This window comes from Dama dama, chromosome 9 (genome assembly GCF_033118175.1).
Source record: "Dama dama isolate Ldn47 chromosome 9, ASM3311817v1, whole genome shotgun sequence".
Classification (NCBI taxonomy): Eukaryota; Metazoa; Chordata; class Mammalia; order Artiodactyla; family Cervidae; genus Dama; species Dama dama.
In genome coordinates this window covers 8055282-8081616 of record NC_083689.1, presented here as the reverse complement: position 1 = coordinate 8081616, position 26335 = coordinate 8055282, and the positions used below count along the sequence as shown (strand labels likewise).

General features: G+C 39.7%; 1 protein-coding gene across 3 annotated transcripts; it reads right to left on the bottom strand.

The window, feature by feature from the left end:
• Positions 1-940: 940 nt before the first annotated feature.
• Positions 941-26327, bottom strand: ZNF93 (zinc finger protein 93). Of its 3 annotated transcripts, none has more exons than XM_061149701.1 (6): positions 26131-26327; positions 25450-25584; positions 25006-25093; positions 21546-21672; positions 20692-20787; positions 941-3056 (listed from the first exon to the last, which is right to left on the bottom strand). In XM_061149701.1, the coding sequence occupies exons 2-6, from the start codon at positions 25512-25514 to the stop codon at positions 1480-1482; spliced, it is 1953 nt and encodes a 650-aa protein (XP_061005684.1). In that variant the 5' UTR covers positions 25515-25584; positions 26131-26327; the 3' UTR covers positions 941-1479. The 3 variants fall into 3 exon arrangements, with proteins under 3 accessions (XP_061005684.1, XP_061005685.1, XP_061005687.1); XM_061149702.1 differs by having other exon boundaries at positions 25450-25526; XM_061149704.1 differs by lacking the exon at positions 25450-25584 and having other exon boundaries at positions 26131-26326.
• Positions 26328-26335: the final 8 nt, after the last annotated feature.

Sequence of the window (26335 nt, the reverse complement as noted above, 5' to 3'; positions counted from 1 at the left end):
TGTGTAAAAATTTTGGAACACTCTTAGGTGCAGTTTGGAAGTAACAAGAAAAATAAAGGAGGAAGAGAAAGTTATGACCAACCTAGAAAGCATATTGAAAAGCAGAGACATTACTTTGTCAACAAAGGTCCATCTAGTCAAGGCTATGGTTTTTCCAGTGGTCATGTATGGACATAAGAGTTGGACTATAAAGAAAGCTGAGTGCTGAAGAATTGATGCTTTTGAACTGTGGTGTTGGAGAAGACTCTTGAGAGTCCCTTGGACTGCAAGGAGACCCAACCAGTCCATCCTAAAGGAGATCAGTCCTGGGTGTTCATTGGAAGGATTGATTCTGAAGCTGAAACTCCAATACTTTGGCCACCTGATGCAAAGAGCTGACTCATTTGAAAAGACCCTGATGCTGGGAAAGATTGAGGGCAGGAGGAGAAGGGGATGACAGAGGATGAGATGGTTGGATGGCATCACCGACTCAATGGACATGGGTTTGGGTGGACTCCGGGAGTTGGTGATGGACAGGGAGGCCTGGCGTGCTGCAGTTCATGGGGTTGCAAAGAGTCAGACACGACTGAGCGACTGAACTGAACTGAACTGAACTGAACAGAGAGTGGGTTTTTTGGCCTCTTTTTTGATGAAAACCATGCACCAAGTTTGACAGCAATTTAGGAAAAGTAAGTTGCAGAGGCTGAGGTAGTTTGCAGTTTATTTTTATCTATTATTTGGTCCTTTGCTCTAAAAATGCATATATTTTAAGACTTTGTTTGCTATTAAAATGTTAGTTGTAAGAGACATGGTATTAAGCTTATGCAGTTGGTGAGTTTCTAATGAGAAATTCAGCACCTTTACACACAGATTTTTTCTGTTTACGTGTTGTATATAGTGTGTAACACTGTATAAAGAGACAGAAAAACCTCACATTTATCTTACAAATGGCCAAAATCAGTATTTTGAATTGTGATTTATTTGTCTCAGGATATTTTAAAAAGTGACTGACAGGTATTAAAGTAGTCCACATATTTATTACACAGTCAAAGCTTTTCCTTAAAATTAAATAACTGATAAGGACTAGATTAAAATTGAAGCTTTATCGTATTCATTACATTTACTAAGTCATTCTCAAGTGTGTATACAGTTGTCCCACACTATCTGTAGTGGACTGATTCCAGGACCCCCCTCCCCCAAACAGATACCAAAATCTGAAGATGATCAAGTCCCTTATGTAAAATGGCATAGAATTTGCATGTAACCTATGCACATCCTCTTATAAAGTTTAAATCATCTCTAAATTACTTGAAATACCTAATACAGTGCAAATGCTTATGAAAATAGTTGCCAGTGTGTGGCAAATTCAAATTTTGCTTTTGGATATTTCTGAAAACTATTTTTTTAGTATTTTAAATTTGCAGTTATTTGAACCAGTAGATGTAGAACCCACAGATATGTGAGATCAATTTTATTCTAATGACCTTTGGTTTAAGGGTTTCACACATGCAAATCTACTTTGAAGGGGTCCTCTTCAATGTGAATTTTATAATGGTTCGTAAGGGATGACCTCTGGCTGAAGAGTTTCCCGCATGCATTACATTCATAGGGTTTCTCTCCAGTATGAATTCTTTGATGTGCAATAAGTGATGAGCTCTGCCTAAAAGTTTTCCCACAGGTAATACACACAAAGGGTTTTTCTCCTGTATGAATCCTTTGATGTTGAAGAAGAGCTGCACTTTGCCCAAAAGATATCCCACATTCCAGACATCGATATGGTTTCTCTCCTGTGTGAATTCTGTGATGATTACTAAGGGATGAATTACACCTGAATGTTTTCCCACACTCATTACATTTATAGGGTCTTTCTCCAGTGTGCATTCTCTGATGTTGAATGAGAGCAGAACTTTGTCTGAAGGCTTTCCCACACACTTTACATTTACATGGTTTCTCTCCAGTATGAATTCGCTGATGAATAATGAGTGTTGAGTGGGAACTTAAGGCTTTACCACACTCATTACAATTATACAACTTCTCTCCAGTATGAATTATTCTATGCCTATTAAGTCGTGAAATAGAAGTGAAACCTTTTTCACATTCATTACATCTGTAAGGCTTTTCTCCGGTGTGAATTCTTTCATGTTGAATGAGAGATGCACTCTGACTGAAGGCTCTCCCACATTCACCACATTTAAAAGGTTTCTCTCCTGTGTGAATTCTCTGGTGGTAACGAAGGGATGAACTAGACTTAAAGGTGTTGCCACATTCGTTACATAAATAGGACTTCTTTCTTGAATGAATTCTCTGACATCCAGGAAGGTTGCAAGTGGCTGCCTTCCTTCCTGGGTTATATTTGTGGGGATTGTCTTGAGCATGAATTTTTTGATGTATAAAAAGGGCAGACCTTCTGCCAAAGGATTTACCACATTCTTTACATTTGTAGGATTTTTCCACAGTATGTATTTTTACGTGTTTATAAAGGGACGCACTATGGCTGAAGGCTTTCCCACACTCTTTACATATATAGGGTTTCTCTCCAGTATGAGTTCTTTGATGTTGAATAAGAGCTGAACTTTGGCTGAAGGCTTTCAAACATTCATCACATTGAAATAATTTCTCTCCAGAATGGTTTTTCTGATGTTTACGAAGGGATGACTTGTGAATGAAGGCTTTTTCACATATGTTACATTTATGGCGTTTTTCTGCTGTCTTTATTTTCGACTGGTTAAGTACATTTGAATCCTGCCTGAAGCTATTCCTTTGTATTTCATATTTTGAGGGTGTTTTTTCTCTAGCACTCCTCTGTTGCTTAACAAACACTGATTTCAGGCTGAAATTTTGGCCAAAGTCATTATTTTTATGGCTTCTTTCTGCAGTGAGGATTTTTGTATGGGTGACTGAAATTATTTGTAAACTTTCACTTTTGTCCTTCTGTTTCTTTATTCTGTCTTCATATATGCAGGGGTTTTCTGATATGAAATTCCATGGTTCATCCTTTTTGAGTGTTTTCCTTATTAGCCCCGAAAATGATGAGTCTTGAGTTTGAGTTGCCTTTGTGGTTTTACTGCTCTTACATTCTGAAAAAAATAAAAAAAGGAAGTGCCAATGATTCACATGATTAGCTGAGACTAAATGTATAGAAGGAATAAATATTAATGATATCTAAATAAGGACTCACTTTCTGGATAAAAAAACTAGGAAGAGGAAAAAATAGGAAAGTAACACTGTATATATAAAACAATAATGAATAAGAGATGATGTATTAGGGTGAGTAAAATAAGGGATCCTCATTTAAAGAAGGTGAGCATGTATGCATGACCAGGAGAATGGAGAGAAGGGATCAGAGAAGTATGAACTGGGAAATGCAGTCTAGCACCCAAAGCATAAGACAGGCTCATAAATTATCTCCATGACATCATTCTCATTTCTGTAATTATTTCTAATCTTGAATATCTTCCCTACTTTTCCTACATGTCAAACTTCTCTGTAGCCTTCAGAATCAGTTCCAATGTTAGCTTGTCTGTCACCCTTTCCTGACTCTGAGCCCCACCAATCTATTCCCCTTATTATACCACTTACCATAGTATACCATAATATGTATTTAAGGGAAAAAACTGAGTATATCTAGAGACAAGGAGAAAGCCTTAAAAAAATTCAGCGCCATTAATAATAAACACATGCAAGAAAACAGGAATTGAAGGATACTTCCTCAACAAGATAAAGTACATACACTTTAGTCCTAAAGTCAGTATCTTATTTAATGAAGAAACTCTAGAGACATTTCCACCATGATCAAGAACAAGGCAAGGATGTCAACTACCTTCACTTCTATTCAACATGGTACTAGATGTATTAACCAATACAAGTATACAAGCAAAGTCTTTTGGCTTTGTGTATAAAGAGGCATAAGGATGAGTAAAGAGAAAATTAAACTACTTCTATTTGCTGATGCTATTAATGCTACATCTAAAATTAAACCTCAGAGAATCAATGATAAAACTTGATCAGTGACATAGCAGGATATAAAATTAACATACTAAAATCAATAACCTTCATTTATACAAAAAATTTAGGGAAATAAATTCACAAGAAATATGAAAAACTTATATGAAGAAAAATTTAAAACAGTCTTGAATGTCATTAAAGTATACCTGAACCAATAGCAAAACCTCTCTTATTCATGGATAAAATGATTAAATATTACAAAAATATAAAGGTATTAAATTGCATGTGTGTGTGTGTGTGTGTATAGATAGATAGATATTTTAAATCCTGCAGGATTTCTCAACTTCAGCTGACATTTTACGCTGGATAATTCTTTGTTTTTCAGTGATGGCCTGTGCAATAGTACCTACTCTTTTCACCACTCCTATCCTCTCTCAAGTTGTAACACTCAAAAATATTTCAAGACACTGAAGCACTGAAATGATAAAATCACCCCTGGTAGAGAACCAATGGTATGGATGAAATAAAAATGACAGTAAGTTAATAAATGTTGGAACTGGGTGATAGACACACAGGAATTCCTTATATTATTTTCTCTACTTTCATATATGTTTAAACTTTTCTATAATAAAAGTAAAAATTATATTTTCTTTTACTTTCTGTTAATTTCTTGCAAGAGGAGAGAGTAGGTTAATATTTTCCCCCTTTATACCATGTCTAATCAGGGAGAAATTAGAAAATGTTTATACATGAATGAAAATGAAAACACAACTTACTAAAACTTATGGGGTATAGTGAAAACAGTGCTAGGAAGAAAATTTAAAGAAGTACTTAAAAACATAATTTACTACTTAAGGAACCAGAAAAAACAAACTCAACCCAAAGCTAGCAGAAGGAAGGAAATAATAAAGGTAAGAGCCTAGCCACATAAAATAGAAAAACAATAGAGAAAAATCAAGAAATCCAAAATCAGTTATCTGAAAATACCTAGAAAATTGATAAACCTTTAGTGAGACTAAGAATAAAAGGGAAAAGACACACATTACTAAAATCAGAAATGTGAGTGGTGACATTACCACAGATTAAAATAAAAAGGATTATAAGGAAAAACTATGGATAATTGTATGGCAAAAAACTGGAGAGCCTAGAAAATATGGACAAATTCATAGAAACAAAAAACCTACCCAAACTGAATTATGAAGTAGAAAATCTGAACAGATATATATCTTGAAAAGCAACTGAGTCAGTAATCAACACCTCCCAATAAAAATAATAATTACAAAAAACAGCTCTTACCAGATGGCTTTACTGCCTACCAAACATTAAAGAACTAACACCACTCCTTCTGAAATGCTTCCAAAAAACCAAAAGAGGCAGCAATACTTTCTAACTTATTCTATGAAGCCAGCATTGCCCTGATAATAAAATCAGACAAAAACCCTACAAGAAAAGAAAGCTAAAGACCAATATTCGTTACATATATTGATTTTAAAATCCTCAATAAAGTACTAGAAAAGAGAATCCAGCACATTAAAATGATTATATGCCATGACCAAATGAAATTTATCCCTGGCATGCAAGAATGATTTAACATATGAAAACCAACTAAAGCAACATATCACATTAACAGAATGAAGACACAAAACAACACAGTCATCTCAAGTGATGTAGAAAAGTGCACCTAACAAAACTCAAAATTCAACACCTTTTCATTAAAGAACAAAACTGGGACTAGAGGGAAACTACCCCAACACAATAAACACTATCCTTAAAGAACACACAATTAACGTCATATTCAATGGAAAAAGACTGTAATCTTTTCCTCTGAGATCAGGAACAAGATAAGGATGCCCACTTTTACCACTTCAACCCAGTATTGGAATTTCCAGCCAGAACAATCAGGCAAGAAAAATAGAGTATCTAAACTGGAAAGGAATAAGTAAAATGATCTTAGTCACAGAGGACATGGTCTTTTTCAAAATTTATCTTATTGAAGTACAGCTGACATATAATGGTGTGTTAATTTCTGCTGTACCACCATAATTCAGTTATCAGATGATAAAGAATCTGCCTATAATGCGGGAGACCTAGGTTTGATTCCTGGGTTGGGAAGATCCCCTGGAGGAGGGCATGGCAACCCACTCCAGTATTCTTGCCTGGAGAATCCCCATGGTCAGAGGAATCTGGCAGGCTACAGTCCATGGGGTTGTGGAGTCGGACACAACAGCAACTAAGCACACAGCACATACATAAATTGGGTTGACCAAAAAGTTCGTTCAAACATTTCTGTAACATCTTATGGAAAAACCCAAATGACCTTTTTGGCCAACCCAATATATACATTTTTTTTTCATATTCTTTTCCATTACTTATGGTTTACCACAGGATATTGAACATAGTTCCTTGTGTTTTACAGTAGGACTTTGTTGTTTGTCCACTCTATATAATAGTTTGCAACAGATGACATGATCTTATATACAGAAAATCTAAAGATTCAACAAAAGAACTGATAGAATACACAAACTCAGCAAAGTGGCAGGATAAAAAAATCTACACAAAATCAGTTGTTTTTATATTCTAACAATTAACAAGTCAAAATGGAAATAGAGAAAAAGATTTTATTTACTATAGCATTAAAAAGAATAAAATACTTAGGAATTAACTCAAAGGAAGTAAAAGATTAATACACTGAAAACTACAAACACTGTATAAAGAAGACGAAGGTAAATGGAAAAACATCAAATATTTATAGATTATAAGATTTAATATTGATAAGATGTCAATACTACCCAAAGTGATCTAGAGATTAAATGCAAGCCCCATGAAAATTCCAATGCCATTTTGGGGCAGAAATAGAAAAACTCAGGTTAAAATTTATATGAAATCTCAAGAGACCCTGTAAAGTCAAAATAATTTTGAAAAAGAGGAACAAAGTTGGAATACTCATACTTCCCAATTTCAAAACTTATACAAAGTTACAGTATGGAAGCATCATGGTACCGGCATAAAGGTACATATAGACCAATGGAACAGAATAGGAAGTCTGAAAACAAACCTTCGCATATGAGGGTGATTTTCGACAAGGGTGCCAAGACCATTCAATGGGGAAAAGATAGTCTTTTCAACAAATAGTGCTGGGAAAATTGGATATGCAGGTGCAAAAAAAAAAAAACATGAAGTTGGACCCTTCATGTGTGTAACACCATACACAAAATTTAACTCAAAATGAATATATGACTTAAATATAAGACCGAAAACTATAAAATTCTTAGAAGAAAATATAGGACAAAAGCCTCATGACTTAGGATTTACCACTGATTTCTGGAATAGAATACCAAAAACATAGGAAACAAAGGAAAAAATAGACAAATAATTGTATTTCATCAAGATTAAAAGCTTCTTGGAGAATTCCTGGCAGTCCAGTGGTTAGGACTTGGCATGCTCACTACTGGGGCCTGGGTTCAATCCCTGGTTGGGGAACTAAGACTCCACAAGCTGAGCAGTGTGGCCAAAATAAACAAATAAAATCTTCTGTACGTCAAAGATGACATCAGCAGAATATAAAGGTAAGACTAGGAAAAAATTTTCTAATTATGTATCTGATAAAGGGTTAATATCCAAAATATATTAAGTATTCCTATAACTCAACAATAAGAAAAAAACAATTTAATTAAAAAATGCACAAAGGACTTGAACATACATTTCTCTATAGAAGGTATACCAGTGGACTCTAATAAGCACATGAAAAGATGCTCAACATGTTAGGAAATAAAAATCCAAACCACAATATTCTATTTCACATTTGTTATTATGGCTAACAAACATACGTGTGTGTGTGTGTGTGTTTTAATCATATATAGAGAGAAACGGAAAGTAACAAATGTTGGCAAGGATATGGAGAAACTGGAACCCTTCTGAACTGCATTGGTGATCATACACCAGCTAGGAGAAAGAAAGCTCTGACTCAGTCTCTTTCAAAATCTCTGCTAATGCTTGAAATATCAAAAATTCCAATGTTCACTTGCCACCCCCATCATTCCAGTTTGGCTTTGAATGTAGCCACTTTACATGCCAAACTAAACACACTGTCATTCTCCCCTAAACAGACAGATGGAGTCTGTTGAGCAGGTTGAATATGTCACACAATGAAGGAAATTTTGTGACCCTATTCTGTGTCACTGAGATATGCTGCTAGTGGTGACCATTATTCTAAAAAAAAAATCTCTGAAATGTCTCTCATAACTCAAAAACTGGCCAGATCACTCTGGCCAGTGATCTACCTTTAGAAAGCATCTCACTTCTGTGTACAAGAGAGGACATGTGTGCTCTGCATCCATCTCACAGAGCTGTGCAGACATGAGTTAAAGGCACGTACTTAATGTGGTTGATAATTTTAATCACACTCTGCAAAACGTTGTCAAGGAGGTATTTTCCAGCTAGCCAGCATTTCTCTATGAATAACACAGTGCATAGACTCACATTCAGAAGTGACCTCTTTGACCCAAGTACATTACTTTGCCAACAAAGGTCCGTCTAGTCAAAGCTATGGATTTTCCAGTAGTCATGTATGGATGTGAGAGTTGGACTATAAAGAAAGTTGAGTGCTGAATAACTGATGCTTTTGAACTGTGGTGTTGGAGAAGACTCTTGAGAGTCCCTTGGACTGCAAGGAGATCAAACCAGTCAGTCCTAAAGGAAATCAGTCTTGAATGTTCATTGGAAGGACTGTTGCCGAACCTGAAACTCCAATGCTTTGGCCACCTGATGTGAAGAACTGACTCACTAGAAAAGACACTGATACTGGGAAAGACTGAAGGCAGGAGGAGAAGGGGACGACAGAGGATGAATGGTTGGATGGCATCACTGACTCGATGAACATGAGTTTGAGCAAGCTCCAGGAGTTGGTGATGGACAGGGAAGCCTGGTGTGCTGCAGTCCATGGGGTCGCAAAGAGGTAGACACGACTGACCGACTGAACTGAACTGAATGAAACCAGAAAGCCATTTAGTGGCTTTCTGACCATGTAATAACGGTCTAAAGACCATTATTATGGTCTCTGTGCAGTCAAACCTCTGTGCTAAGGATAATCTGTATTTGCACCACCCCCTCCCAGCAATAGCATCAACACCTCAGTTCCACATCATTAGATTCTCATAAAGAATGAGCATAAGCATTAGATTCTCATAAAGAATGAGCAACCTAGATCCCTTGCGTGTACAGCTCACAGTAGCACTCACACTATTATGAGAATCTCATGCCACTGCTGATCTGACAGGAGTTAAGAGCTCAGTCATGGCAGCCACTCTGTCCATGCATATACAGACACAAAATGACCAATTCTGTTTTCCTGATATGAAATCATTCTTGAATAGTTCTGCAGCTGTGATGTTGGTTGCCAACCAAAGTGCACATAACATATCCTCCTGAAAAACAGATTGCACAAAAACAAGCACTGTTGCCCTGTTGTCAACATTGGTAGATTCATCAACCTGGATTGCGAACCACAGTGACTCATTAATCCTAACAATTGTGCCTCAACATCCTCTGCTGTTTCATCCATTCGTCTAGTTACAGGGCTAGCCGAAAGAGGAACACATGCCACCTTTTAACTGCGACCTCTCCTAAAAGTTCATGACAAATGAACTTTAGCAGCAGACAGGATCAACTCTTCACCAATAGTAAAGGACTTCTTACCTTTGGCAATGCAGTTAGCCCTAAGAATGATGCTCTCAGTGCAGACACATTTCATGAAGTGGTGGCCTTCAGTAATTTCTTCTGTTCTTCATATTCACTTTTTTTTTCCTTTTGAAAAACTCCAGAGACTTGCATTTTATTGCAGGGTGCTTGGTCTTCCTGTGGTAAAGCAGTTTTGAAGGTTTCGAAACTTTGTTGGATAGCCAGTCATCACATATTATACAAAGTGGGCTTAGAGAATGTGACTCACCTATTTCAATAAACCTGTACTTTAAGTTGGACTCCTGGTATTCTATATAAATGGGTCTTTGTGGCTGTGTGCAGGCTTTCTCTAGTTGTGGAGACTGCAGGCTTCTCATTGCAGAGGCTTCTCTTGTTGCAGAACATAGGCTCTGTAATGCAAGGGCTTCAGCAGTTGCAGCTCTTCAGTCCTGGAGCACAGGCTCAGCAGTTGTGGTGCAGAGGTTTAGTTGCCCTACAGCATGTGGGATCATCCTGGACCAGGGATCAAACCAGTGTCCCCTGCATTGTAAGGTGAATTCTTAACCACTGGATCACCAGGGAAGCCCCATTTTCTTTTAAATGCAGCTTTATTTTTGTTGGCAGTGTTAGAGCCTTCTGCTGTCTCATTATTGTGTCTTTCCCCCTTTTCAAAGAAGCTCTCCAGTGATGTTTGTTTTTCACTCATTTTGGCAAGGGTTACTTTATGGGTTTATCAAAACTGTGACTGAGACAAGTGTGCAATGAGGGAAAGAGGTGTGGATAGAAGTGATAAATAAAATAATGGACAGGCCATGCATGGCCTAAAATAAGTATAAGATTTTGATTTAAAGCCTGCCACTAGATGCAGCTGTACAATTCAAGTACATCAATTCACTTGCCACTATAAAGCCTGCCACCAGATACATCTTAGTTGTCACTTGCCACTCACTGACAGGGTTTTTATATCAGTCTTCAAGCAATTGATTTATTATGGTCTCTGTGCAGTCAAACCTCTCTGCCAAGGATAATCTGAATTTGCACCCCCCCCAGCAAAAGCATCAACACCTCAGTTCCACATCAGATCAAGCATTAGATTCTCATAAAGACTGAGTAAACTAGATCCCTTGCATGTACAGTTCACAGTAGCATTCACACTATTATGAGTATCTAAAGCCACTGCTGATCTGACAGGAGTTAAGAGCTCAGGTGGTAAATGCGAGCGATGGGGAGCTGTTATAAATACAGATGAAACTTCCCTCGCTCTCCTGCTGCTCACCTCCTGTCATGCAGCTTACCACTCACCTCCTGCTACCGGGACTCCTGCTCTGTAAGACACTAGGGATCCAGTAATGAAAAGAAATGTTTTGTTTCCTCCAGGAGCCTAGTTTGACATGAGAAACAAATTAATTCAATGTGCAATCACAGCAAATTGTGATCACTTCTACAAGGAAAACAAAAGATAGAAACAGAAGCAAATGTGTGCTTTAAATAGTATCCAAACTATCCTTAGATAGTGGAGGATACAGGCAGGAAAGATGTTCAGGCAATAGTTACAGTTTCCTAGGATTTTAGGGGATTAGTAGTTTGCTAGTGGAAATTTAAAAACTGAATCTTCCCTTTTGTCAAAATGGAAAGATACATGCTTTCCCACCCTTTTTCTTGGCATATTCTTTGAGAAAACTTTTATTTGTAAATCATTCCTCTATGCCTTTTATGCCTTTGATATGTATTTAAACTTGTAAAGCCTCTGTTAGCATTACAAACCAGCACTAAAAATTCTTGAGAGCTTGGGAACCATCTCTTTGAAATATAAACATCAAGAAATATAGTGATACTATCTTCCTGTCCTTGTTAAAGTTTAGCCTAGTGCCTAGTTCCAAACTGGCACTATCTGCTCATCATAGGATACTAGAAGTTTTCTTATCACTAGGACAGATAGCCCAACTGCCTGGTGAATTTAGGATAAATACAAAAGAACGTATAGCTGTGTTGTCGTCAGTCCCCTGGAAAGTAAAAGTGTTAGTCGCTCAGTCAAGTCGACTCTTTGTGACCCATGGACTGTAGCCTGCCAGGCTCCTTTGTCCATGGAATTTTCCAGGCAAAATTACTGGAGGGAGTTGCCATTCCCTTCTCCAGGGATCTTCCTAACCCAGGGATCAAGCCCAGGTCTTCCACATTACAGGCAGGTTCTTTACCATCTGAGTCACCAGGATGAAGACAAATGACAATTAACCTCAAGAACATGTATTCTCAAGAATATGTAATTCTCAGCTACATTAAAAAAGGGTGGGTTTTTTTTTTCTGTTGTTGTGATTTCATCAGCAGGTCACCTATGCAGTCTAGTTTAATGCTTATTCAATAGTGACAATGTTTTCCGTCTTTTGGAGAGATTTTTCTGGGTTGGCAGGAGATTTAACAAAACTTTCCTCAATATTATATGAAGGGATAAACATGAGGGTTGAAGGCAGAATCAGTATCTTTTGTTTTGTTTTGTTTTGTTTTTTTCCATTTATTTTTATTAGTTGGAGGCTAATTACTTTACAATATTGTAGTGGGTTTTGTCATACATTGACATGAATCAGCCATGGATTTACATGTATTCCCCATCCCGATCCCCCCTCCCACCTCCCTCTCTACCCGATCCCTCTGAGTCTTCCCAGTGCACCAGGCCCGAGCACTTGTCTCATGCATCCAACCTGGGCTGGTGATCTGTTTCACTATAGATAATATACATGTTTCGATGCTGTTCTCTCAAAACAATTCATTTGAATCAGTTCTAATGAGATGGATGAAACTGGAGCCTATTATACAGAGAATCAGTATCTTTTTTTTTTAACCCCAAATAGGTTTTTGGCCTTATTTTCTAAAGCATTCCCCTGATTTATCCAATAATCAGTCAGATTCAAAGTTATATCTTAACAAAAATGTGACTTTAATTGGCACTTTCACAAGACTTCTTGTGAACCAGAGGACTGAGAGAATTAAAATCGGTATGCTGGGAATTAAACATAACAGTATAATTATACATGGGTGTAGTACTGCACATTTGTGAACACCCTCTGTCTTACTGAAAAAAGAAATGCTGGTCTAGACAATGGTCTTGGCAATGTCAATTTTAAAAACTTTTTATTATGGAAAAATTTCAATATATATGAAAGTAGAGAGAATTGTACAATGCTTCAAAAACCACCAACATTTCATATATAAGCTTCACTCCTCCTCCATCAGATGGGCTAAGGCAACTCCCAAACATATCATCTCATCTGAAAATATTTCCAAACGCATTTCTCAAAGGGCATTAAAAAAAAAGGCAACAAAAAGCAAAACATCTTACAGCCAATGAAATTAACACTATTTACTAGTAGCATCTTATATACAGGAAGCATTTAATTTCCCTATGTCAAAGCCTTTAACTACGTGGATCACAATAAACTGTGGAAAATTCTGAAAGAGATGGGAATACCAGACCACCTGACCTGCCTCTTGAGAAACCTGTATGGAGGTCAGGAAGCAACAGTGAGAACTGGACATGGAAGAGACTGGTTCCAAATAGGAAAAGGAGTATGTCAACGCTGTATATTGTCACCCTGTTTATTTAACTTATATGCAGAGTACATCATGAGAAACGCTGGGCTGGATGAATCAAGATTGCTGGGAGAAATATTAATAACCTCAGATATGCAGATGACACCACCCTTATGGCAGAAAGAGATGAACTAGAAAGCCTCTTGATGAAAGTGAGAGAGAAGAGAGAAAAAGTTGGTTTAAAGCTCAACATTCAGAAAACTAAGATCAAGGCATCTGGTCCCATCACTTCACGGCAAATAGATGGGAAACAGTGAAAACAATGGCTGACTTTATTTTTGGGGGCTCCAAAATCACTGCAGATGCTGACTGCAGCCATGAAATTAAAAGGCACTTACTCCTTGGAAGGAAAGTTATGATCAACCTAGACAGCATATTAAAAAGCAGAGACATTACTTTGCCAACAATGGTCCATCTAGTCAAGGCTATGGTTTTTCCAGTGGTCATGTATGGATGTGAGAGTTGGACTGTGAAGAAAGCTGAGTGCCAAAGAATTGATGCTTTTGAACTGTGGTGTTGGAGAAGACTCTTGAGAGTCCCTTGGACTGCAAGGAGATCCAACCAGTCCATCCTAAAGGAGATCAGTCCTGGGTGTTCACTGGAAGGACTGATGCTGAAGCTGAAGCTCCAATACTTTGGCCACCTCATGCGAAGAGTTGACTCATTGGAAAAGACCCTGATGCTGGGAGGGATTGGCGGCAGGAGGAGAAGGGGACGACAGACGATGAGATGGCTGGATGGCATCACCGACTCGATGGACATGAGTGTGAGTAAACTCCGGGAGTTGGTGATGGACAGGGAGGCCTGGCATGCTGCGATTCATGGGGTCGCAAAGAGTCAGACATGACTGAGCAACTGAACTGAACTGAACTGAATGCTTTATACCTAAGATCTGGAACAAGGCAACCATGTCATTCTCATCACTTATAATCGGTATAGTACTGAAAGTCTACTTAATACAATATGGTAAAAAAGTGATATAAAAGGTATACAAACTGGAAAGGAAGAAATAAAACTATCCCTATTTGTAGATAACAGTACAAAGAAAATTCCTCAGAATCTACAAAACATTTTCTAAAACTGTAAGATGTTTAGGAAGGTCACAGGAAAAAGACAAACATACAAAAATCAGTATTATATCTACATACTATGGACATATGGGCACTGAACTTATATTTACAATACCATTTATAATTACTCAAAAACACTTAAGTGTAAATGTAACAAAACATGTATAAGACTTGTATTATGAAAACTATGAAACATTGATGAAAGAAATTAAATAAGAGCTAAATGGGGAATTCCGTGCTGGGTCCGTGGTTAGGACTCAGCACGTTCACTGCTGAGGGCCCAAGGGCCAGGGTTCAATCTCTGGTTGGGGAACTAAGATCTCACAAATCATGTGGCATGGCCAAAAACAAAAACAAAATAGAACTAAATATATGGTAAGATAAACCATATTCACAGATTGGAAGATTCAGCCTAGTAAAGACCTCAATTGTCTCAAAATTTACTTGGTTTACTACAATATCTCTGCATGTAGATATAAATATGATTATTCTAAAATTTACATGGAAAAGCAAAGAAACTAGAATACATAAAGCAACTTCTAAAAGGAAGAATAAACTAGGAATAATCAACCTACCCAATATTAAAGCCTATATATAGCTACAGTAATCAAAACTTTGTGATGCAGGTAGAGGGAAAGACACACAGATCAGTGGAACAGCAGAGAACACCTAGAAATAAAGTCACAAATGTGCTCAACTGCTTTTGGACAAAGGTGTAAAAGAACTGAGTGGAAGAAGATAGCTTATTCAACAAATAATGCTGGGACAACTGACTGTCCACCAGCAAAAATGATCAATCTTGACTGAATCCTATATCTAATACAAAAATTAACCCAAAAGAATCACAGAAATAAACGTTCAGTGTAAAACTACAGAACTTGTAGAAAAAAACACAGAAGAAAATCTATAAGATCTAAGGATAGGTAAAGAGTTCTTAGACTTGACAATGAAAGGACAATTCATAAAAGGGAGCACTGATAAACTGGAGCTCATCAAAATTAAAACTTTCATTCTTCAAGAGACACAGTTAAGAGGATGAAAGGAAACTAAAGACTAGGAGAAAATATTTGCAAAGCACATATTCATCAAATGACTATGATCCAGAATGTATTAAAAAACTTTCAACAGCAAAAAACCAAGCAATACAATTAGAAAATGGACAAAAGATACAAACAGACATTTCACCAAAGAAGATATACAGATATCAAAAAAGCACACAAAAAATATGTGCAATGTCATTAGAACTTGCACAGATGCAAGTTAAATTATAGGTATAATTGGGTCTCCTGCATTGCAGGCAGATTTTTTTAACCATCTGAGCCACCAGGGAAACCCCGTATATACCTATCAGAATGGCTAAAATAAGAGTAGCAACAACACAAAATGTTGGCAAGGATATGTAGAAACTGAATCATTCATATGCTGCTGCTGCATTGCTGGTAGAATATCAATTGGTAAAGCCACTCTGGAAAACAATTTGTTTGTGTTTTCAAAACCTAAACATGCAACTACAACATGACCCAGCAATTATACTCCTGGGCATTCATCAGAGACATGAAAATTTTCTTTTGTACAAAAACCTGTACACAAATGTTTTTAGCCATGTTTGTTGTAATTGTCAAAAACTGGAGACAATCTATGTCCTTCAACAAGTGAATGGTTGTATAACTGTGGTATGTGTACTTTACAAAAACTATTCAGCAATCAAAAGGAATGAAATATTGATACAAGAAACTACTTTAAAAATTTCCCAGAGAATTATGCTGAGTGCAAAGAAAAATCCTAAAATGTAACATACTGTATGATCATTTAAATGACATTCTTGAAATGACACAATTGTAGAAATGGACTAGGAGTTACAAAAGAGAAAGAACAAGGGGAGGTGAGAAACAGGGACAAGGAATCAGAGGAAAGTGGGTGTGTCTAAAAATGGGTAACAGGTAGGATCCATATGGGGGCAGAAGGAATTCTTCCATATCTTTACTGTATCAATATCTTATTTGCAACCTTCTATTATAGTTCTGGAACTGGGTGAAGGACCAGTGGGATCTTGCTGTGCTACTGGGTTGGCCAAAAAGTTTCAATACTTCTTATGTGAATCTACAATTATTTTAAAATGAAAGTTTTTTTTTTTTAAAAAAGCAAAATTCCCTCTAAAGTAAAAACTCAAATTGGTATCAGTCCCCCAAATCTGATCTCCTAGTACCACTATCTCAGTGAATGATATCATTGTCCATCCCTAAACAAGTCACAAGACAAGCAGGCAACCTTGACAACTCAGCATCCCTTATCTTCCGTATTGAATCCATCTTTAATTCCTGCTGCATTTATCTCCTAAATATCTCTGAAACTGGTTTCCTTCTTTCTGTCTCCATCACTACTAGGCTAAGCAAGCCATTCATGCATTCATTAACTGGAAACTGACTTGGACCAGGCACTATTTTAGGCACTGGGGAAATAGGTACAAATGAAACAGACAACCCAGAACAAGGGAGTTTATAATTCAGAGAAAGAGCAGATTATTAAAAAATACTTACTATTTTGCAGTGGTAAGGACTCTGAGAGAAAGTAACACATGATGAGGTGATTAAAAAAGAAGGAAGAATGCTGCAAAGGGTGTGGAGGTAAGGGAACCCTCCTATACTGCTGGTGGAAATATAAATTGGTGCTGCCACTACGGAAAACAGCATGGAAGTTCCCCAAAACAACTAAAAACAGAGTTGCCATATGATCCAGCAATCCCACTCCTTGGCATATGTCTGGAAAAAACTGTAATTCGAAAAGATACACACACCCAAAAGATCACAGCAGCACCATTTACAATAGCCAAGACATAGAAACAACCTAAATGTTCATCAAAAGATGAAAGGATAACGAAGATATGGCATATACACACAAGGGAATACTACTCGGCCATTAAAAAGAATGAAATAATGCCATTTGCAGCAACAGGAATGGACCTAGCGATTATCATACTAAGTCAAGTAAGTCAGAAAGAGAAAGTCAAATACCAGATTATATCACTTACATGTGGAATCTAAAATATGATGCAAATAAACTTATCTGAGGCAGAGGAACCAGAAATCAAATTGCCAACATCTGTTGGATCACAGAAAAAGCAAGAGAATTTCAGAGAAACATGTTTCATTGACTATACTAAGGACTTTGTGTGGATCCCAACAAACTGTGGAAAACTCTTCAAGAGATGGGAATACCAGACCACCTGACCTGCCTCCTGAGAAACCTGTTTCCAGGTCAAGAAGCAACAGTTAGAACCAGACATGGAACAATGGATTGGTTTCAAATTGAGAAAGTATATCAAGGCTGTATATTGTCACCCTGCTTATTTAACATATATGCAGAGTACATAATGCATAATGCTGGGCTGGATGAAGCACAAACTGGAAACAAGGTTGCCAGGAGAAATATCAATAACCTCAGATATGCAGATGATACCACCCTTATGGCAGAAAGTGAAGAGGAACTAAAGAGCCTCTTGATGAAGGTTATAGAGGAGAGTGAAAAAGCTGGTTTAAAACTCAACATCAAAAACCTGAGATCATGGCATCTGGTCCCATCACTTCATGGCAAATAGATGGGAAACAATAGAAATAGTGACAGACTTTATTTTCTGGCTCCAAAATCTCTCTGCAAAGCTCTGGACAGTTGTACTTTCATTCAATTCAATCCAACCAAAGCTTAACTCAGAAAGGGCTCCTCGTGGATCAGAGGCTGCTAAGGTGAAGGGAAGGGTAACAATTCCTCCTTCTCTTCCTCTGATCTTTCACGCCAGGCTCAGCCCACAGCTGACAGTGGGACTGACGCCTCTCCTAACTTTCTACCGGTTCCCTACTGCCTGAGTTCTCTGTTTATTTTGTGGTCATCTTCAGCTGTTCCCACAAAATTAGTATATTTCTCCCAATTGACAGTCATAAAGAGAGACGAGTGTGGTTCCAACCTCAAAAGATCTCACCTTGGACGGGGAAGAAAGCACTCTCCTACGGGTGTGGGCACCTTAGCAATCGAGACAGCCTGTCTCATAGCCCGTCTGCTGGCCCCCAATTCCACATCTTGATGGGTCCACTGACTCATCGGGACCTGATGACAACCTGACAAGTCCTACCACATCTACGCCAGGTGGCTCCAGGCTGGTTGCAAGCTGATCCTTGCAGGATATAAGCCTGAGCCTGTGGGCCAGGCTACTTCAACTCCTCAGAGGCCGTGACCAGCTCTCAGGCACAGACCAGGTCCCGTGATAGGGCTCCCGGCTCAGCGGGATCTGGTCCCTCCCCCTTTCTCCCTGCTCCAACCTTTACACAGCAGCTCCCTTTCTCTGGACTCACACACACCCTTCTGAACGCTTCTCACATCCCAGGATCCTTCTTTGGGAAGCATTGCCCACACTGCCTCTCCTGATCCACATTCTCACAGCTCCTGTGGCTCTTCCCCCAAAATCCCCACCAGAATCTGTCATTCCACACTCCTGTGTGCACTTAGTCTTCCCCTCAGCTGAGCTCTGCCAGGGCAGGACCTGCGTCCTTCTGTCCAAGGTTGCACTGCCGTTTATCAGGGGACAGGAAAGCGGTGGATGAGGGTTTCGACTTGGTTCTCCCAGAGCCCGAGCCTCCCCAGTTCAACAGCTGTCAGTCCCCAATTTTCATGACAGCCGCCTCTGCCATTTCTCTCCTCTGGTGACCACTTCTCTGGTTCAGTCACAGAATCTTCCTTCTTAACCCACCTCGTGAACATTGAGGTTTCCTGGAACTCTGACCTCTCCTCCATCCCCTCATCTGCTCAGCTCAAGGCTTCAAGTGCTTCCTTCACACTGGTGGCTCCCTGACCTCCCTGCTGAGTTCCAACCCCCTAATCCTTCTATAACTGTCCACTGCTGACCTCTACCCACATTTCATTCACATCTCAAGTGAGACCCACCTCACACTGAACTCATCACATACCCTTAACAAAGGGGGCCTCCTCTTCTCTCCTGAACCCACTGCACATGCCTTCTTCCAGGTAATGTCTTGCCTACATTATGCAATAATCTCTAGAAGGTTCCCACCTCAATTTTTTTCTCAATTCAAATCTAAGCCCAACAATGTTTTCAAAGTGACTATTCTTATTAAATTCAAATTACATAATTAAGGACTTCATGAATATATTTTGTGAAAATTCTAATAAAATTAAATGTAAATAAGTCTCCTTTCATCATGCCCATTCTTGATCCCAATCCACATGTAACTAGTGTCCCCTGACCTTTTTTTAAGCACTTAAGCACATGTAGACAAACATGTATAACACCAGGGGCTTTCCTGGTGGCTCAGCTGGTATAAAGAATCCTGCAATGTGGGAGACCTGGGTTCGATCCATGGGTTGGGAAGATCCCTTGGAGAAGGGAACTGCAGTATTCTGGCCTGGAGAATCCCATGGATTGTATATCTATGGGGTCACAAAGAGCTGGACATGACTGAGCTACTTTCACATGCATGCATGTAGACAAACACCATGTAAATTTCTGTACATGTAAATGGTGACATGTTATAATCGTGCTCTGTAACTTGCTTTAGTTTCTCACAGGCCTTGGAGCTCAGCCCACACCAGTACTCCTTCTTTCTAACTGTGGTGCTGTGTGCCAACACAGCGACCTGCCTCAGGACGTTTAAAGTGTCTCAGACTCAGACCAACTTTTCCAAAATATCAAGGACCATATAATTCTTCAGCTTAAATTCTTGAATTGGGGCTTCTCTGGTGGCTCAGCGGTAAAGAATCAGCCTGCCAATGCAGGAGACACAGGTTCAATCCCTGATCCAGGATGATCCCACAGGCCAAGGAGAAACTTGTCCCGTGAGCCCCAACTACTGAGCCTGTGCTCCAGAGCCCGGGAGCCACAACAAGAGAAGCCACCACAGTGAGAAGCCCGAGCACCGCAGTTAGACAGCAACCCACAGCAGCAAAGACCCAGCCCAGCCAAAAAGTGATACCCAAATAAATAAAACTATCAAAAGCTTCTTAAATTATTTCCAGTCAACCAGAGACAGTTCTCATCTTCAAGAAACTGTGCCAAAGTACCCATAGTGTGGCCCCCACCCAGCTTTCCAATCTATTTCCTTTCTCATCTCTTTCCTTTCCTATAACCCTGGCCTTTAGTCAGAATGAAACAGCTACAGTTCCTTAAATACACTAAATCTGCTGAATGAATACATGAAAATGTAGTCCTCCTCTGAAACAGGAAAGAATAAGAAAAAAGATCCTGAAAGATTTCTCCTGTGAAGTAATTCTAAGAGAAAAAGAGGATGCTTGTGACTGGGGGCTTTAGCATTCCTTCTCCATCATTTCTTGAGGACTGAGAACCTGGAGAAAATTCACTGACCAACATCTCCAAGTCACACGTCCACTTGTTTACCAGACTGCTGCTTGCAGAGATTCCCCACTCACTCACCTAGAGAGGAACCTTCAGGGCCTTCTTTCTCTACTTTCCAGGGATCTTCTCCTTGCTGCAACAGGGAGATCACTTCAGGTTTGGAAAATGGGAGTCCTGCTCACAGAAAAAAAAAAAAAGACAAAAAAATAAAAACAACAACAAACTCAGTCTTGACACAAAGAGGTAACTGGTTCTGAGTGGAAACTTAGAGGATGATATAAAGAGCTTCTGTGGGGTGCTCAAGCTATGCCCCTATGATGTAAAGGGGTGGGTTAGGGAAAAAGCAAGGGACTTGTAGAACCTACCAATGGAATAATTAGTTACACGTGAGGGAAACACAATGAACATGCAGCCCTGAAATAGGGTACCATTAGCTTTCTCTAGAAAAAGAAATATGTGAAATGTCCAGACTAATATCTATAAACAGGTATCTATGGAAAGGATTATGTAACAGGTAGCTTGTTTAAAATGAGAAAACACTATCTAGCTCCCTTTAAAAATACGGATTATATGGTGTTCATCTGGTTGGAAAAGAAAACTGGGAAAGGCAAATGGTGGGTCAAATAATGGGGCTAAAGGATGCTCTCTGCTTAGAAAAGAGCAAACACATCATAGTGGGAATGGCCTGAACTATGGCCTGAACTTTTTTTTTTTTAATGAGGGAATTTCTAATGTGCAATTCTGTAGACTGTCCTATCCATGAGGCACGAGGCATCCATGCTTATGAAGAAGAAAAATTTTTCAGATTTTTGGCAATCCAATTTGTACAGTGCTAAGGCAAAATTCAGCTGAAATTTTGATGATCCATGGCTTTTATCCAGGGAATTGGGTGCTGAGTTATCCCAATTTCTGATCAGAGGAAATTTCCTTACCCAATGAGACAAGGTTACTATAGTTCTCCAGCATCACATCTTGGTACAAGTTTCTCTGAGAAGGAGCCAGCTTTCTCCACTCATCCCGTGTAAAGAGCACAGCCACATCTTCGAATGTCACTGACACCTGTAGAGACAAGTATCCTAGCTCACCCAGGACCACCCATCACACAGGGTGAAGGCAGCAGCAATGCGAAGTAGTCAGGCTACCATGAAATGCTTTTATCTTATTCTAGATTCTGAAAGGTTCAAGTCACTTGTTTAATGAACACTTGATTTGTGACAATTATATACTGAGTAGCATGAAGTCTGAACCATACCCTGTGTTAACCACAGAGATGTTTGGAGGTATTAAGGCCATTAGTAGGAATTTTCATTAGAATAATCTTTCTTAAGGCAATTCAGTAAAACATATTAAGAGCTTTAAAATGTTTATACTCTTTTTTTTTTTTTTTTATTAGTTGGAAGCTAATTACTTCACAACATTTCAGTGGGTTTTGTCATACACTGATATGAATCAGCCATAAATTTACACGTATTCCCCATCCCGATCCCCCCTCCCACCTCCCTCTCCACCCGATTCCTCTGGGTCTTCCCAGTGCACCAGGCTGGAGCACTTGTCTCATGCATCCCACCTGGGCTGGTGATCTGTTTCACCATAGATAGTATACATGCTGTTCTTTAAATGTTTATACTCTTTAACTCTCTTAATTACTATATTTGTTTGATAATGAACTGTGCAAAAAAATGCACACACAAGGACATTTATTACGGTGTTAGTAAGAGCAAAGAAATGGAAACAACCTAAGTAATCTTTGACAGAGGCTGGGTTAAATAATTTAAGGCATTATCTGTGTGCTCTCTGAAGCCTGAGGACAACAGTGGCAATTAAAATAGCTATCATTTACTGAATGCTTTCTTTAGGCCAAGTACTATTCTTACAGCTTTATATTAACCTTTAGTGTAAATCTTTTATTTTATCTTCATGACAACATTGAGAAGAAGGTACTCTTAGTATCCTCATTTTACGCAGGAGAACTCACAGAGAGGGGAAGACATCTGTCTAAAATCATAAAGCCGATCAGTGGCAGTGCTGGGATTCCAATTTCAGGTGCATGGCTAAGGCTCCATTCTTAACCACTCTGTAAAAGGCCTCTCAACATCTACCAAATAATTAGTAAATAATTGAAATACTGCATACAATGTACTTAAAACCGTACCAAGGTTATATTAAAGGTTCAGATGTTACCTATTATCACATCAATATAAAGTACTATGCAATCATTAAAACTGATGGTATAAGTCAACAATGTTGACTTAAAAAGACATTCATGATAATGTTAAGTACAAAAAGCAGGTTATGTATCAGTATGTATAGTTTGTTCCCATTTTTTAAAAAAAATTAAATATGTACATAGAAAATGATGCTGAGAGATACATAACAAATGGCTCACAGCAGTTATCTCCAGATGGTGGGGTTTTTTTTTGCATATATGGAAAAAATATATACACAAATACACACACATACACACATCTATGTACATATACAAGCATATATACATATACACATGTATATGTGCATATTTTATTCTCTGTAAAGTTTTTTGCCACAATTATGCAATATTTTTATGGTAAGATGAGGCATTAAATTAATATTGGTGAGGAATACAAGAAATGATCTATGCTGTCAAAAAATTTACAATCTAACAGACAAGAAAAGTGCACGAATTTGAACAATAAAAGAAAATGTGTAGCTGAATATGACCACACATCATTTCTATTAATCCTTATTTTAGAGACGAGAAACACAAGATCCAGGGCAGTTAGGATTCCAAGTCACATACTTTATTAACGGCAGAGACAGGATGATAACTAGTCTCCTTTTAACACAGCACTTGGTATATTCTCTCTCTGATCCTAAAACATCCCGTCACTGAGTTTTACATACAAGTCCATGCAGCAGGTGAGGTTAGGGAAGAATGTTATATAGGGACGGAGAAGATTCTGGGCAAGAGAGCAGCTTGACTTTGTTGGAATGGAACGTGAAAACCAAGCAGCTCAAATAATCAGAGGCAGGTCCTAGCCATTGCCTCAGAAGATCAATCACCATTTGAATCATTGGCTTCAAATGACATGCAACATCACATAGCAAAAAGCTCCAGTAACACAGGGTCTGGGCCTACTCTGCATTCTGAGAAATGCACCAGAGGAACGGCTGGACAATAACCAGCATAAAATGAGAGGCCAGACATAGCTGGGTTTGATTTCAGGTCACTTGACTTCTTTGAGCCTCAGTTCCCTCATATGTAAAATGGGGTAATAACTGCTGCACTGTTATGAGAGTGAGAACAAAGGTAAAGCCCTTGGGATATTCCCTAGCAACATTAACTATCAATATTATTGTTAGACGAAAATAAGTAAAAATTGACAGTGTTTTCTGGGTCTGAAAAACACTGTACAGTAATTTCTATCTACCAACAGTAATAGTATCATGGACTACAATGATACTGTTCAGCTACTACAACTGGTGCCCAGCCCTGATTAAAACACTTTTCATGCTGTAATTTCATGTGATCCTCTCATCTACCCTATGAGGTAGGCATGGTTGTTATTCTCATTCTACAGCTGAGGAAACTGAGGCAGAGAGAGATGCAGATACCTAAGGCCTATAAATGGCAACAGAAGATATGGGTTCAAACCTGGGTGTCTGGCTTGAGAGCCCCACTTCTAATTGTATACCCTGTATACCTTGACTCTCCACTACTGATATCCCACAAAATCCTCCCTGCCACTTCCTGAGGAGTCTTCTCCCTGCTCTTGAAGTCAAGAGACCTCTCCATTTGTGTTCCCTCTAACATGGTTAACCTGGATGGGGGCCCCACCGTCATTTTCACAGAATGAAGATCAAAATAGTAGGTCAAGATCAGCTTTCAAGAGAGTGATAGAAGCGAGATACATGATCCAGAAAGTTAAAAGGGAGAAAAAAAACCAAACAACTATGGATTGGGAAAAACCTGGGAAAGATAGCATGAGGATTCTCAGGGGTGGAAAGAAAAAGAAAAGCGTTCTGGCCAAGGGCAGGGAGAGAGACAGGAATGAGCAAAGGGGCCAGGCCAGAAAGCAACTCTGCCAAGTGTGCACGTTTCTTTGTTCTGACCTCAAGTGACACAAGACGTGTGGCATCTTACCTGTCTAATTAGTAATCACATGGTGAGCTGAGATTAACGAATAAAAGAGTGTCTACCAGGAAAACAAAAGAGAAACACTAGATATGGATTGCAAGGTTGGAAGTGAACATTCCCTATGGAATCCACCATCCACCTCTGTGGGCCAGCTCTTCAAAGAGAAAAGGATATGGGCTCCAAATCCTGGTGAAGATGGTATTAGGTGGAGAACTCCAGTTTGCAGATAAAAAAACAAATCTATTTGTCTGTAAGACTTGAGAGGGCAATGAACTCACCTGAGACCTTGTTTCCCTCTGTTCGGCAGCCATATCCTCTTTCTGAGCAGTTTCCCTTGAGGATGGGTGAAGTCTCTGTAAGTCAGATCTGAGAGAAGAAGAAGGGAGCCAGGAGGAAGCCCTTTCTCTTTCCACCCCTCAGAATCAGCAGCTCTGAAACCTTTACATTCCCTGAGAATGGATAGTATGTGCCCTCAGAGAAGGAAGTCAGGACCTCGGAACAGACAGCACCAGAGAAAAGGGTTGGGTCATCCTGTTCCAGGCCCAGCTCTCTCCCTGACTCAGAGGAAAAGGTCCTAGGACTCTATCAGCGGTAGTAGCAGCTCCTTGAGCCTCACCAAGTGTCAGGCGCTACCTGCATCATTGAGCACAGTTGGCACTGTCAGCCCCCCCCCCCCCCATTTTATAGATCAGGAAACTGAGGGCAGAGTGGGAGCAACTTACCCCAGTCCACACAGCCAAAGGAGGGTGGTACCAGGATTCCAACCACAGCTGGCTCCAGAGCACATGCTTTAACCTCCCTGCATGCACGTGACAACTTTTCTCCATCCAAGTCTTCCCACCCAACTCCTCCCCCTCCTGTTAAGGAAACAATTTCCAGATTTTTCTAGAAAACCTGCTTCCGGAAGGGAACACATCAGCTCTCCTAAAGCGGGGAGCAGGCTTGAGGGAGGAGGCACAGACAACCAAAGACCGGGATTCCAGTCCTGATTCTGCCACTGGGGGAAACCAGTGACTCACTTCTCACGCAAAACAAGCCTTTCACTGAGGAGGGTAGTGGCGATGTGAGGGGGAGGAAATAATCTTCTCATTCACGGCCGGCCCGGAGCAAATTAAAACGCCCCAGGAGCCGGGCAGGCAGCACGCTGGGAACAGGTCGGGAGAAAGCAGCAGGGTGGCAGAACCCGGCGAATGGGGAGGAAGTGCCCGACTTGTGGCGTTCAGGGCACATCTGTGGGAGGCGGTGGCGCCAAGAAAACAGAGGCGGTGGTGCCCCGCCCACGGCCCGCCGGCACCCACGAAGAACCTGATCTCGCCTCTTGGGCCTCTGCCCCGCGCCCCGACGCAGCATCCTCCCGAGGCCCGGTCCTCCCTCCTGCATCCCGCCGACCCTCCGCAGCTCACCTCGCCCAGGCCTCCGGGGGTTCCGCGGGCAGCAAGTGGTATGCTCCGGAACTGCCACGGCCAGACAGCTGCTTCAGGTAGGGACTTGTCCGAGGTGCTGCCTGGGTCGACCTCACGCCGGGAGGCCTTTCACGCCAGCGGCAAAACCCACGCAGGTCCGGGACCCTCAGGGGCTATCGCTATCCCCTCTGGGAAATGTAGTCCG

Bases quoted from the DNA above. Each gene is read 5' to 3' on its own strand.
- ZNF93 (XM_061149701.1), bottom strand. From the start codon at position 25,514: ATGTGCTCTGGAGCCAGCTGTGGTTGGAATCCTGGTACCACCCTCCTT. The intron at 20,788-21,545 runs GTAAGGAAATTT...TTCTGTGAGCAG, and splicing joins TAGTAACCTTGTCTCATTGG to GACTCCCATTTTCCAAACCT. The intron at 3,057-20,691 runs GTGAGTGAGTGG...TATTTTTTTCAG, and splicing joins CCCTGAAGGTTCCTCTCTAG to AATGTAAGAGCAGTAAAACC.